The sequence below is a fragment of the Pristiophorus japonicus genome, chromosome 8 (genome assembly GCF_044704955.1).
Source record: "Pristiophorus japonicus isolate sPriJap1 chromosome 8, sPriJap1.hap1, whole genome shotgun sequence".
Classification (NCBI taxonomy): domain Eukaryota; kingdom Metazoa; phylum Chordata; class Chondrichthyes; family Pristiophoridae; genus Pristiophorus; species Pristiophorus japonicus.
In genome coordinates this window covers 101,511,049-101,525,089 of record NC_091984.1, presented here as the reverse complement: position 1 = coordinate 101,525,089, position 14,041 = coordinate 101,511,049, and the positions used below count along the sequence as shown (strand labels likewise).

General features: G+C 45.6%; 1 protein-coding gene across 4 annotated transcripts in view; it reads right to left on the bottom strand.

Moving 5' to 3' along the window:
* Nucleotides 1-14,041, bottom strand: part of LOC139268663 (P-selectin-like) — a 93,800-nt gene that overhangs the window by 14,434 nt on the left and 65,325 nt on the right. For 2 of the 4 annotated variants that reach the window (XM_070887186.1, XM_070887188.1), the window contains 5 exons: nt 9,771-9,956; nt 9,415-9,600; nt 9,078-9,263; nt 4,007-4,192; nt 2,022-2,207 (listed from right to left, as the gene is read on the bottom strand). In XM_070887186.1, coding sequence (XP_070743287.1) covers nt 2,022-2,207; nt 4,007-4,192; nt 9,078-9,263; nt 9,415-9,600; nt 9,771-9,956 — 930 coding nt within the window. The remainder of the gene's footprint in view (nt 1-2,021; nt 2,208-4,006; nt 4,193-9,077; nt 9,264-9,414; nt 9,601-9,770; nt 9,957-14,041) is intronic. The other 2 variants (XM_070887187.1, XM_070887189.1) reach the window with 2 other exon arrangements.

Genomic DNA, 14,041 nt, shown 5'->3' with positions numbered 1-14,041 from the left:
TCGTATTAAATGGCAGAGCAGGCTTGGGCTGTATGGCCTAGTCCTGCTCCTATTTCTTTTGTTTCTTATGTAACATCAAAAATAAAAATCACCTCTGTATATATTTGTATTAAACATATTTTTAAAATAAAGAAGCCATCAGGGTAAATTCAATGCTCGTAGCAAAGACAAGCTTGAATTGAGCAATGTTGGAGATAGGACTTACACACTAGTGGAATTCTCCAACACATAATCCTTTCAAACAAGGCTTCCTATTCGGAATGCAGAAACACCAAATTTACTCTATTGCTTCATAATTTGAAAATGTATTAGCATCAGTGTTTTCCACATCTCAGGTACTTAATTGGAAATCATTATTTTTAAATGGTCTTTGCTTACACAAATTCCCTGCCTGATTTTTGAGAGCGATTTATCAGTTGGTTGATAATGGCTAATGCCCAGTACTGCTGGTGTTAATGCTGGTGTTCCGTTATTACAAAAAAGACAGAATAGGCCAAGTGGTTTGAATTGCAGTCTGTACTGAGTTAGACGATTTCAGTTGCGGTAGCACTCGGAAGCTACAGTTGGCCTCAGTGCTCTGGGCCAAGGAGGGGGAAAGGAGTTTGGATTGCTATTCAGTGGTTCTAGCTGCAAATGACACGTGTCATTTTTGGGTGATAAGATTGGGATGAGCTGTCATGCCTATGTCAACTAGGTTCTTGACACTCACTATCTAAGTGCACACATGAAGAATCATCAATCTACCAACTCCCATTTTACTAGTTTTGAAACGTTCAGAAATGATTAGCCCTGACTGCACACCAGTGATATTTAAACCAGGAAAATAATAGACCCTTCCCTTGCAAGTATTTGGAGGTTTGCCACAGCAAAGTAGGACACAAGTCATGTATCAAAATAGTATTCAGCAAAGGAGATACTCAAATACATTTTTTTTGTTGAAATTCAGCTTCACTTATTAGCTTAACTGTACTTCCCATCTTCTCAGTGCCAATAGCTACATTTATGCCTTGACCACTGTGCTGCTGGGAAGTCACTCAGATATTCAATTCTGTTGATTTTTGTCAGTAGTCGAAGACAGACCAATTGGCAACAGTGTTACTGTTGGAGTGGATTTTCGGACATAGCAAAGCATGATGGGGTAAGCCAACTATCTGCCTTGCCACTAAATGAACTTTGTATCAAGAAGCCTATCTGCTGTCCGCTGATATGAACTCTGCAGCAACAAGTGACTCATGGCCAGGTGCAGGCCACTGTTTCATAGAAAGCTTTGCAACAGAATAACTAACCACAAAAGAAGTTAAAGAGGAAGGACCCCCAAACTCGTGCCATGCTATCAGGTTTCACTAGGACTAAAAAGTTGCGTAACAATATGATTGGTTGTATGTAATTGAATTGCGTTGCCATATGGATTGATTGGTTGTATGTAAATGAATTTAAATGATTGTATTCCGCCCTCTGTAAACTGCTTATAACCCCGCGGCACCAGGCACTTGGGGAGAAGGTGCTTCACAGGTTGTGGGATCTCAACTCTTCTCCCAGAGCTCTGTTAGCAATAAAGTTGTCTCTCTTACCTTACCAGAGTCTATGTGAATTTATTTTCACTAACAGTTACCATCGGTAATAATCCATCAACAAGAGAAAACGCCAAGTCTTATTTTTTTTGTCCAAGTTAATTTACTTTCTTTGTGCTTTTAGGGGAGAAATTGCCCTGTGCCATTCCCCAAGTGACAGGGCTGACAAATGAGCCACTCCCAGGCCATTGCCAATACTGTTCTTGGGACAGCTAGCAGGAAATAAGGGAGAACAGGCAAGAGTCAGATGCTCTCAAATTTTCCTTCCCTTCGGGAAATGCCATGTCTCAATTCACATGCAGCTCTAGTTCCAAAACCTTGGGAGCAATTGGTTCCTGCCCTCTCAATTGGGCACATGCAAAGGAAGAGATTTTAAAGATTAAAATGTGAAAGAAGTAAGTAAACAAATATGTTAGAATTAATCATTTGTTTTTTTAAAGTAATCAGTACCTTTGCAACCTGGCATCTCATTTGTCCACTTCCCTGAAGCTGTACATTCAAGCTTGTCTGTTCCATTCAAAATGAAACCCTCCACACAGCCGAGGTCACACATTGAGTGGTAATTAAACTCTCCAATAGGATGGGAGCAGCTCATGCTGCCATGGTTTGGACTCTTCAATATGTTGCATTTTACGGCTGGAACAATGGAGATTTTTTTATTAGTGGATTACATTACACCTGTTGAAAATGCCAGCCATTAATAGGGAAGGTCTATGTGCCATAATGTTGCTGTGACTGTATCCTGCAGAGCTAACAGGCCAAACCCAACCAAAGAACCTCACACTGATTATCTAATTCATTTAATTAAAGGAAATCATAATAAGCCTGAACCAAATATTCTTATTTCATTAAAATGAAAATTATTAGAGAAGTAACACCTTCTTCAAGCAATACAAGTATTTTTGGAACAGGATAAAGCCATTAAACCGAAGAAGCTTGTCCATTTTTATACATCTGCCCAGTCTACCTATGACCTCACTGTGTCACTCAGTTCTTTCTTTCTTCAGAAATACATCTATTGTTCCCTTGAACCCATTTATACTGATCGCTTCAGTGGCCTGTGGTAGTTAATTCGGCAACTATCACCAGATTTTTGCCTTTTTAATTCCTGCTTCTTGGTATTTGAACTCTTCCCTATAAAGAAAAATGTTCCTGGTCGTCTTTGTGAATTCCCTCCATAATCTTGAACATTTCAATTAGGTAATCTTGAATCTTTACTTTCCAAAGAAAACATACCATATTTCTTTATCATTTCCTCTAATTTAAATTACTGATACCCTGAATCACCTTTGCTGCTCACCTCAATACCCTCTCAAGGGCAATAATATCCTGACTGAAGATAATTGCTTTAATAAGAATATTTTTAAAACTTGAGATAACAGAGTTAAAAGTAAATACTGTGTTTGCAAGTTCCTATTTTATTTTCAGCAATTCTTACGTAAGATCCCAACTGCAACCTTCACAACTAATCTGTCGGTTGGGATAATGAAATGGTCTTCACCACAAACTTACCCAGCACTACCAATGCCATGTATGCCACCTTAAGGCTGATCAAAGAGAAAAATGGAAAAAAACTTTGCATTTATATAGCGCCTTTCACATCCTCAGAATGTCCTAAAGCCATCACATTCAATTAATTACTTTAGAAGTTTAGTTACTGTTGTTCTGTAGGCAAATGCGGAGCCAATTTGCACACAGCAAGATTGCACAAACATCAGTGAGATACATGACCAGTTAACCTGTTTTGGTGGTCTTGGAAGTGCACTTTCGCATGTTGCACCCTCTGTGACACAAAGTGACAGCAGTTTACTAGTTTCTTTATTGCACAATATATTACAGAAGTAACTACAATCAGACAGAGCCCTGTTATACTAATGGTTCTGCTGTCAGCACATAACAGTTTTTATATACTTTCCCATTCATATTTTCCTGTCTCCTTTCCTCCTTGCACCCAGCAATAAAGCATGCACAGACACCCAGTGCAACATAACCAGCAGATTACTCTCAATTAAAGAAAAAAGGCTAATTGAGTACAGAGATTGAGATTCCAAAGCACAGCTCTATGTTGAGAGTTAAATGATTAACCAGAGCCAAGGGGCAGTGCTTGCAAGGTATATATATATATATATATTATATGTATATATATGTTTAAGTATAACAACACAGACATAAAAAAAAATCATCCAAATCATCATGCAGTATGAAGTGCTTTCCACTGGTACTATTATCAGTGGAAAAGTTGGGAGAGCATTTTATATTCTCATTGACTTTCACTCACTTTAGTGAGGGTGAAAATATAGCCTGCATCGTAGTTCCTTACAGACAAATATTGGCTTTTACCAGTCCACACGTTCCTTTATTCTTAAATCAACAGAACAAATTGCTCAAAGAGTCCCAACACTTGACAGATGTTACAGCATTAGTGTACATTCTACCTGTACAGCTGGGAGTCTCCGCTGTCCAATACCCATTAGCTCGACACTGAAGACTGTCTAACCCACTCAGTACAAACCCTTCAGCACAGCTGAAGCCACATGTTGAGTTATAACTGAAGCTTCCAATGGGGTGGAAGCAGACCATCATTCCGTGATCAGGCTGAAGTAATGTCTGACAGCTTACAGCTGAAACACAAATTTCAAATTTAAGATGAGCATATTGAAATATACAACATAAATTCCTCAAAGTACATATAGTTTCAAATATTACGGAACAACTTTAATATGTCCTTACTATACAGTAGAAATGCACACAAGGTCCATACTAGAGAGAAGGTCACTCTGTGACCAGTAACCTTGATGAGCCAGCACTGAAGTGATGAAGGTGGGTGGAGCTTCCCCTTTAAAACCTGAAATTCCAGGTTAGGAGTGTCTCCCAAAAGTTTACCACCTAGTGGTTAGTGTTCTCACAGTGTACAACTTAGGTCAGTTTATACATGGATTACAATGACAGTTGAATACATGACATCACCTCCCCCCAAAGTCTTATTGGGATCACAGGTTAAATCTCTCTGGTGGTTTACGCTCCCTTGTAGAGTGCCTGAGTTGGGGCTCCGGTTGTTGGGCGCTAGCCTGAGTGTCTGCTGTTTGCGGTGCCTCAGGCCTGTCCGGACTGCCCACAGTGACTGGGCTCTCCTCCACTTGGTTCTGGTGTTCGGTCACCTGTGGTGGAGTGAACTCTATATCGTGTTCTTCCTCTGCTTCTTCTATGGGGTTGCTGAACCTCCTTTTTGTTTGATCCATGTGTTTGTGGCAGATTTGTCCATTGGTAAGTTTAACTACCAGAATCCTATTCCCCTCTTTAGCAATCATGGTGCCTGGGAGCCATTTGGGCCCTGCAGCGTAGTTGAGGACAAAGACAGGGTCATTGACATCAATACATCGCGCCCTCGAATTCCTGTCATGGTAGTCACATTGTGACTGGTGCCTGCTCTCAACAATGTCTTTCATGGTGGAGTGTATGAGGGATAACCTGGTTTTGAGCGTCCTTTTCATTAGCAGCTCTGCGGGTGGAACCCCTGTGAGCGAGTGTGGTCGGGATCTATTGGCCAACAGGAGGCATGATAAGCGGCTTTGTAGGGAACCCCCTTGGATTCTGAGCATCCACTGTTTGATTATGTGCACTGCTCATTCCGCCTGGCCGTTTGAGGCCGGCTTGAACGGTGCCGTTCTGACATGGTTGATACCATTTCCTGCCATGAAGTCCTGGAACTCAATGCTTCTAAAGCACGGGCAATTGTCGCTGACCAAGACGTCCGATAGACCACGGGTGGCGAACATTGCCCATAGATTTTCTACCGTGACAGAGGATGTGCTTAAATTGAGAATGTCACACTCGATCCATTTGGAGTAGGCATCTACTACAACCAAAAACATTTTTCCCATGAAATGACCTGCATAGTCCACATGGATGCGTGACCATGGCTTGGCGGGCCAGGACTAGGGGCTAAGGGGGGCTTCCCTGGGTGCATTGCCCAGCTGGGCACACGTGTTGCACCTGCAAACACAAAGTTCCAGGTCTGCATCTATCCCTGGCCACCAAACGTGTGACCTGGCAATTGCCTTAATCATGACAATGCCCAGGTGCTCATTGTGGAGTTCTTGGATGAACGCCTCTCTGCCCATCTGGAGCATGACTATTCGGTTTCCCCTTAGTAGGCAATCGGCCTGAATCGAGAGTTCATCCTTGCGCCTGTGAAATGGTTTAAATTCCTCAGGGCATGCCCCGTACGTGGCTGCCCACTCCCCATTCAGGACACATTTCTTGACTAAAGACAGTAGCGGGTCTCTATTTGTCCAGACTTTGATCTGACTGGCTGTCACGGGTGAGCCTTCGCTTTCGAAAGCTTCAACAGCCATGACCATCTCAGCAGCACGCTCGGTTGCCCCCTCGGTGATGGCTAGTGGGAGCTTGCTGAGTGCATCGGCGCAGTTTTCAGTGCCCGGTCTGTGCCGAATTGTATAGTCATAGGTGGCTAACGTGAATGCCCACCTCTGTATGCGGCCCGACGCATTTGCATTTATGGCCTTGTTGTCGGCCAAAAGGGACGTTAGGGGTTTGTGATCTGTCTCCAGCTCAAATTTCCTGCCAAACAGGTACTGGTGCATTTTTTTTACTGCATATACAAATGCAAACGCTTCCTTTTCTACCATCCCGTAGCCCTTTTCTGCCTGGGACAGACTTCTGGAGGCATAAGCTACCGGCTGTAACTGACCCTTGGCATTAACATGCTGCAACACACACCCGACCCCATAGAACGACGTATCGCACGTTAAAACAAGTTTCTTACATGGGTCATTATAGCGTTAACAGATTGTTGGAGCATAACAAATTGCGTGCTCTATCAAAAGCACTTTCCTGGCTGTCCCCCCAGACCCATTCGCGACCTTTGCGTAGGAGCACGTGTAGCAGCTTTAACAGCGTGCTCAATTTGGGAAGAAAGTTACCAAAATAGTTCAGGAGCCCCAGGAACGAACGCAGCTCCGTCGTGTTATGGGTTTTGGGTGCTTTCTGGATCGCTTTCGTTTTGGATGCAGTAGGTCTGCTGCTACCCTCATCCCCAGGAATTCTACCTCTGGAGCTAGGAAGATGCACTTCGTCTTTTTCAGTCGCAGACCTACCTGGTCCAGTCTGCGTAACACCTCCTCCAGGTTATGGAGGTGTTCTTCAATATCACAACCCGTGATGAGGATGCCATCTTGAAAAACCACCGTCCTTGGAATCAACTTGAGGAGACTTTCCATGTTTCGTTGAAAGATCACGGCGGCCGAGCGAATCCCGAATGGACATCTGTTGTACTCAAACAACCACTTGTGTGTCGTGATGGTGGTCAGCTTCTTTGACTCACTCGCCAGCTCCTGGGTCATGTAAGCTGAGGTCAGGTCCAATTTTGAAAAAAGTTTGCCACCGGATAGCGTCGCAAAGAGGTCCTCCGCTCTCGGTAGCGGGTACTGGTCTTGGAGTGACACCCGATTGATGGTGGCCTTGTAATCACCACATATCCTGATGGACCCATCCGCCTTGAGCACCGGCACAATCGGGCTCGCCCAGTTACTGAATTCGATTGGCGAGATGATGCCTTCCCTCAGCGGGCGGTCCAATTCGCATTCTATCTTTTCCTGCGTCACGTACAGCACCGCTCTGGCCTTGTGGTGTACTGGCCTGGCATCTGGGTTTATGTGAATCACTTCCTTGGTCCCCATGAAACTTCCAATGCCGGGTTGAAATAGTGAGTCAAATTTGTCCAGGACCTGTGAGCATGATATTTGCTCCACAGAAGAAATTGCATTGACATCGCCCCATTTCCAGTTCATGACAGCAAGCCAACTCCTCCCCAGCAGTGCGGGATCGTCCCCCGGGACAATCCAGAGTGGCAACCTGTTCTCCGAATCTTTGTGGGTCATGACTACCGTGGCGCTGTCTAGCACCGGAATGATCTATTTTGTATATGTCCGTAGCTGTGCGTCAGTCGGCAATAATTTTGGCCTCCTGGCCTTGGACGCCCACAACTTGTCAAACTGTTTGATACTCATCAGGGACTGGCTGGCCCCCGTGTCTAGCTCCATTGATACCGGGATGCCATTGAGGAGCACTTTCATCATTATCGGTGGCGTCCTGGTGTATGAACCGTATATGTGCTCCACATGAACTTGCTGAACTTCAGCTTCAGCGATTTCCCCCAGTTTCCATTTGGCCTCGTAGGGCTTATATTGGGCCCGTCCTCCTCGTTCATCAACCTGGCTGCAGGCTTCCTGCACATACGCGCCAAGTGACTGCTGACGTTGCAATTTCTGCAGGTATATTGCTGATACCTGCAAGCTCTGGCTGTGTGTTTGCCTTCACACCTCCAACATGAGCCGTTGTTGGAAACAAAAGATTCATTACCAGTCGATCATCTCTGACTGTCTCTGTAACTGTTCTTAAACGCACCATTGACAGGTGTTGATGGCCACATTACTGGCCGCATTGTCCCTTGCGATGGAAGGAATCGCCGTTCAGCTAGCCATTGTCTCTGTTGAATTCCCCCTTTGGGTTCGACTGCATGCTGGGGCATGTCCGATTGCCCTTGTCTGCCTAGAGAACTGTGTGCCGCGTTAACAATGTTGACTCCCTGATCGTTTGCTGCATTTGAACCAAGATTTTTGTCAAACATCATTCTGGTCTCTTCCTCCCCTGAGATAAATGTCTGGGCCATCAAAGCCGATGTTTTCAGGGTCAAGTCTTTGGTCTCAATCAGTTTCCTGAAAACCCCAGCGTGCCCGATGCCCTCAATAAAAAAGGCTCGCAGCATCTCTGCTCTGGATGCATCTGGGAGCTTACATAGGCTCGCCAGTCGCCGAAGGTCTGCCACGAAGTCTGGAACGCTTTGCCCTTCCCGCCGCCGGTGCATGTAAAACCGGTGTCTCGCCATGTGCATGTTGCTCGCCGGTTTAAAATGCTCCCCGATGAACTTACTGAGCTCTTCAAAAGTCTTGTCCGCTGGCTTCTCTGGCGCCAGAAGGTCCTTCATCAGGGAGTAGTCCTGGATCCACAAACCGTCAGGAGATGAGCCCTGTGTTTGTCGGCCGAATCCTGTCCCAGCCATTCCTTAGTGACAAAACTTTGCTGTAGTCTCTCAATAAAATCGTCCCAATCATCACCAACACAGTACCTCTCGTCTGTGCTGCTAGTGGCCATGCTCGCGTGGTTTAAATCCCAGTTTCTCATCGCCAATAATATGTCCTTACTATACAGTAGAAATGCACACGAGGCCCATACTAGAGAAAAGGTCACTCTGTGACCAGTAACCTTTATTAGCCAGCACTGAAGTGATGAAGGTGGGTGGAGCTTCCCCTTTTATACCTGAAAGTCCAGGTTCGGAATGTCTCCCACAAGTTCACCACCTAGTGGTCAGTGTTCTCACAGTGTACAACTTAGGTCAGTTTATACATGGATTACAATGACAGTTGAATACATGACAAGCTTTACATATGATTTAAAAATGAGTATCCACGTAAAGTTCTTCAGTACCTTTACAACTGGGGGTCAGTCCTGTCCACTGTCCATTGGCTTGACACTGAAGCCTGTCTGACCCGTGCAGTACAAACCCTTCACTGCAGCTAAAGTCACATGTTGAGCTGTAACTGAAGTCTCCAATGGGATGGGAGCAGTTCACTGCCCCTCGTTCAGGCCGTGCCAGTGTCTGACAGGTTATAACTGAAATACAAGATTAGAACTTAAAATTAGAACGTTGAAAGATGACATATATTATATATTTTCTCAACTTTAAATATTGCAGGTGTAAACAAGATTTTATTGAAAGTTTTGCAGACCATTTAAAAATGATTAATGTAAAGTTCCCCATTACCTTTACAGCTGGGGGTCAGTGCTGTCCACTGTCCATTGGCTCGACACTGAAGCCTGTCTGACCCACTCAGTACAAACCCTTCAGCACAGCGAAAGTCACATGCGGAGTTGAAACTGAAGTCTCCAATGGGGTGGGAGCAGTTCACTGTTCCTCGTTCAGGTTGTGTCAGTGTCTGACAGGTTACAGCTGAAATACAAGTTTTAAATTAGTTAAGCGTCTTCAAAGATGAGTCACATATGCTTGTATAAATATATATAGTTTCAAATACCAGTGCGGAAATAAGAAACCAACATTTACTTAAACACTTAATAAAATAAATCATTTAAAATTAGTTTTTGCGCAATGTTCCTTATTACCTTTACAGCTGGGGGTCAGTGCTGTCCAATGTCCATTGGCTTGACACTGAAGACTGTCTGACCCATTCAGTACAAATCCTTCAGCACAGTTAAAATCACACGCTGAGTTGTAACTGAAGTCTCCAATGGGATGGGAGCAGTTCACTGCCCCTCGTTCAAGCCGTGTCAGTGTCTGACAGGTTACAGCTGAAATACAAGATTGGAATTACAACATTTTTTTTTAACATGAAACATAGGGGCGGAAATTCACCCCCGCTGAAAAAAGGGTCGCACCGACTGTTTTTGGTGTGTTTTTGGCCGCTGCAACGGATGCTGCGGCCCACCGTGCGAAATTAAGCTCTTTGACTTCCGCCCCGCTCTCAAAAAAATGACAGTCATAATAGGGGTGGAAGTGGGTACGGGACGGAGCCTCCGCCGCTGTCAGTCATCAGCGCCAGGCTGGTGACGTCATTACGCTGGTGCATCAACACATTTCTCACCTTCAGTTAAAGGGGAGAGCCACTGCGAGCTCTGCAGCTTTTTAAGTTAGGTCCACTGGGCCACCAGGGAGGGTTTCGGCCGGGCCAGCGGCCTGGCACCCTGTTGGCAGCCCGGCCGAACCTGGGGGCATAATTGTCGGGCTGAGCTGGCAGTCGGCAGACAAAAAGGAATAAGATGGCGGCCACAGCAGTGTGCCCACCCCTTTAATGGAGGCCGCACCGCAATTTCAAATGCAGTTCGACAGAAAAAACCGTCGGGGGCACCAAGCGACGGCCGGAAGATTTTCTGAGGTGAATTTAACTTCCGGGACGGGACATTGGCAGTGCGTGCTTTGTTGTCGCACTTACAAGGGTTCGGCACAGCAGTGGGACAGAAGTGGGGGGGGAGCGGGTCAGATATGGTTACCACCGGAAAAACCACTGGGGAGAATTTCGCGAGCGGCAGCTACTCGACGACAAATCGCCGGCCATTCGACATCACCGCGAGGCTGCCACTTTCCGGCAGTAACAGGCCTTATCAGGAGACTGAATTTCGGCCCCATAGTATATATGCATGCGTAATGTTATATAACTTATAGCACAGGGAATTGCCCCCCTCTTTAGGGCCCATTACTGTTTCTAAGAGGCGGCAATGGAGCGGATAGGCATTAGGGAACGGGTTTCCGCGCCGCTCATGCTGCCGCTCTGTCGGGCACGCACCGAACCCATACCGACCGGCGGCGACCCCCTTTCCGATTCCCACGGGAAATTGTCTCGCGGGAAATTGCTCCACGGGAGCGGATCAGCCGCCGGTCGGTGCCACTGACAGCTTTCCCCTGCGGGAAGCTCTGTGTGTCTGGGCGGCATGTCTGCCCTTAAAGGGGAGGGTTTTATTTTAATTTAATTTTAATTATTGCCCAACTCCAAGGTCAACCCGACAGTGGTGGCCTCCCGGGTTTGGTCAAACCGCCAATACGCAGTCCGGCACCCCCTTTTGGGTACCGGGCTGATGGCCCAGCCAAACCCCTCCCTGGTGACCCAGTGGGCCTAACTAAACCCCATGCAGAGTTTGCAGCGGCTCTCCCCTTTAACTGAAGTGGTGGGACATTGTGACGCAACTGACGTCATCAACGACGCGCGGTCGTCATCAACGCTCCGCCCCACCTGCATTTCTGCCCTACTGACGACAGCAATACCGCTCCGACCGAATAAATAAACTAGGAGCTGAATGTCACTCGAGTCTTCACCGCATGGGTTGGGGCAGGGAAAAAATGACAAAACAATGAGTGCGGCACTTTTTTCTCCGGGGTAAATTTCGGCCCCATAGTATATGCATGCGTAATATTATATAACTTACAGCACAGCGGAGACAGAGACAGCTTTTATTGAAGAGTTTAAAACCAAATATATAAATGAGCATTCATTTAGTTAGTGACAGTTTTATAAATGGAGGTTTATATGGTCCATTGCTACATATCGGAGTTTATCCAATTCCCTTAAAATAAAGCCTGCAGTACTGCTAATGTCTAATGTTGAGTTGTAATTCCAGTCTCCAATGGGATGGAGCAGTTCATTGTCCTACGTTCAGATTGTTATTAACGTTTGACACGTTACAGCTAATATACAAGATTTCAATCTCAATGAAAGAGATATGAATGTTTGAAAGCTGCTCTGGTTTTCCATTGCTCAAACGGTTTAGAGGAGTGCAGACAGGTTTATGGGAGTTGTTAGAAACAAAGAAACATTGAAACATAGAAAATAGGTGCAGGAGTAGGCCATTCGGCCCTTCGAGCCTGCACCACCATTTAAGAAGATCATGGCTGATCATTCCCTCGGTACCCCTTTCCTGCTTTCTCTCCATACCCCTTGATCCCTTTAGCCGTAAGGGCCATGTCTAACTCCCTCTTGAATATATCCAATGAACTGGCATCAACAACTCTCTGTGGCAGGAAATTCAACAGGTTAACAACTCTCTGAGTGAAGAAGTTCCTCCTCATCTCAGTCCTAAATGGCCTACCCCTTATCCTTGGACTGTGACCCCTGGTTCTGGACTTCCCCAACATCGGGAACATTCTTCCCGCATCTAACCTGTCCAGTCCCGTCAGAATCTTATGCGTTTTTATGAGATCCCCTCTCATCCTTCTAAACTCCAGTGTATAAAGGCCCAGTTGATCCAGTCTCTCCTCATATGTCAGTCCAGCCATCCCTGGAATCAGTCTGGTGAACCTTCGCTGCACTCCCTCAATGGCAAGAATGTCCTTCCTCAGATTAGGAGACCAAAACTAAACAAAATATCCCAGGTGAGGCCTCACCAAGGCCCTGTACAACTGCAGTAAGACCTCCCTGCTCCTATACTCAAATCCCCTAGCTATGAAGGCCAACATGCCATTTGCCTTCTTTACCGCCTGCTGTACCTGCATGTCAACCTTCAATGATTGATGAACCATGACACCTAGGTCTCGTTGCACCTCCGCTTTCCCTAATCTGCCGCCATTCAGATAATATTCTGCCTTCATGTTTTTGCCCCCAAAGTGGATAACCTCACATTTATCGACATTATACTGCATCTGCCATGCATTTGCCCACTCACCTAACCTGTCCAAATCACCCTGCAGCCTCTTAGTGTCCTCCTCACAGCTCACACCGCCACCCGGTTTAGTGTCATCTGCAAACAGTAGTAGTGATGTTGGGGAGGGCATCAAACAGGAAATTAGGGGTGCATGCAATAAAGGTGCAGCAGTTATAATGGGTGACTTTAATATGCACATAGATTGGGCTAGCCAAACTGGAAGCAATACGGTGGAGGAGGATTTCCTGGAGTGCATAAGGGATGGTTTTCTAGACCAATATGTCGAGGAACCAACTAGGGGGGAGGCCATCTTAGACTGGGTGTTGTGTAATGAGAGAGGATTAATTAGCAATCTCATTGTGCGAGGCCCCTTGGGGAAGAGTGACCATAATATGGTGGAATTCTGCAATAGGAAGGAGAATGAAACAGTTAATTCAGAGACCATGGTCCAGAACTTAAAGATGGGTAACTTTGAAGGTATGAGGCGTGAATTGGCTAGGATAGATTGACGAATGATACTTAAGGGGTTGACTGTGGATGGGCAATGGCAGACATTTAGAGACCGCATGGATGAATTACAACAATTGTACATTCCTGTCTGGCGTAAAAATTAAAAAGGGAAGGTGGCTCAACCGTGGCTATCAAGGGAAATCAGGGATAGTATTAAAGCCAAGGAAGTGGCATACAAATTGGCCAGAAATAGCAGCGAACCCGGGGACTGGGAGAAATTTAGAGCTCAGCAGAGGAGGACAAAGGGTTTGATTAGGGCAGGGAAAATGGAGTACGAGAAGAAGCTTGCAGGGAAAATTAAGGCGGATTGCAAAAGTTTCTATAGGTATGTAAAGAGAAAAAGGTTAGTAAAGACAAACGTAGGTCCCCTGCAGTCAGAATCAGGGGAAGTCATAACGGGGAACAAAGAAATGGCAGACCAATTGAACAAGTACTTTGGTTCGGTATTCACTAAGGAGGACACAAACAACCTTCCAGATATAAAAGGGGTCAGAGGGTCTAGTAAGGAGGAGGAACTGAGGGAAATCTTTATTAGTCGGGAAATTGTGTTGGGGAAATTGATGGGATTGAAGGCCGATAAATCCCCAGGGCCTGATGGACTGCATCCCAGAGTACTTAAGGAGGTGGCCTTGGAAATAGCGGATGCATTGACAGTCATTTTCCAACATTCCATTGACTCTGGATCAGTTCCTATCGAGTGGAGGGTAGCCAATGTAACCCCACTTTTTAAAAAA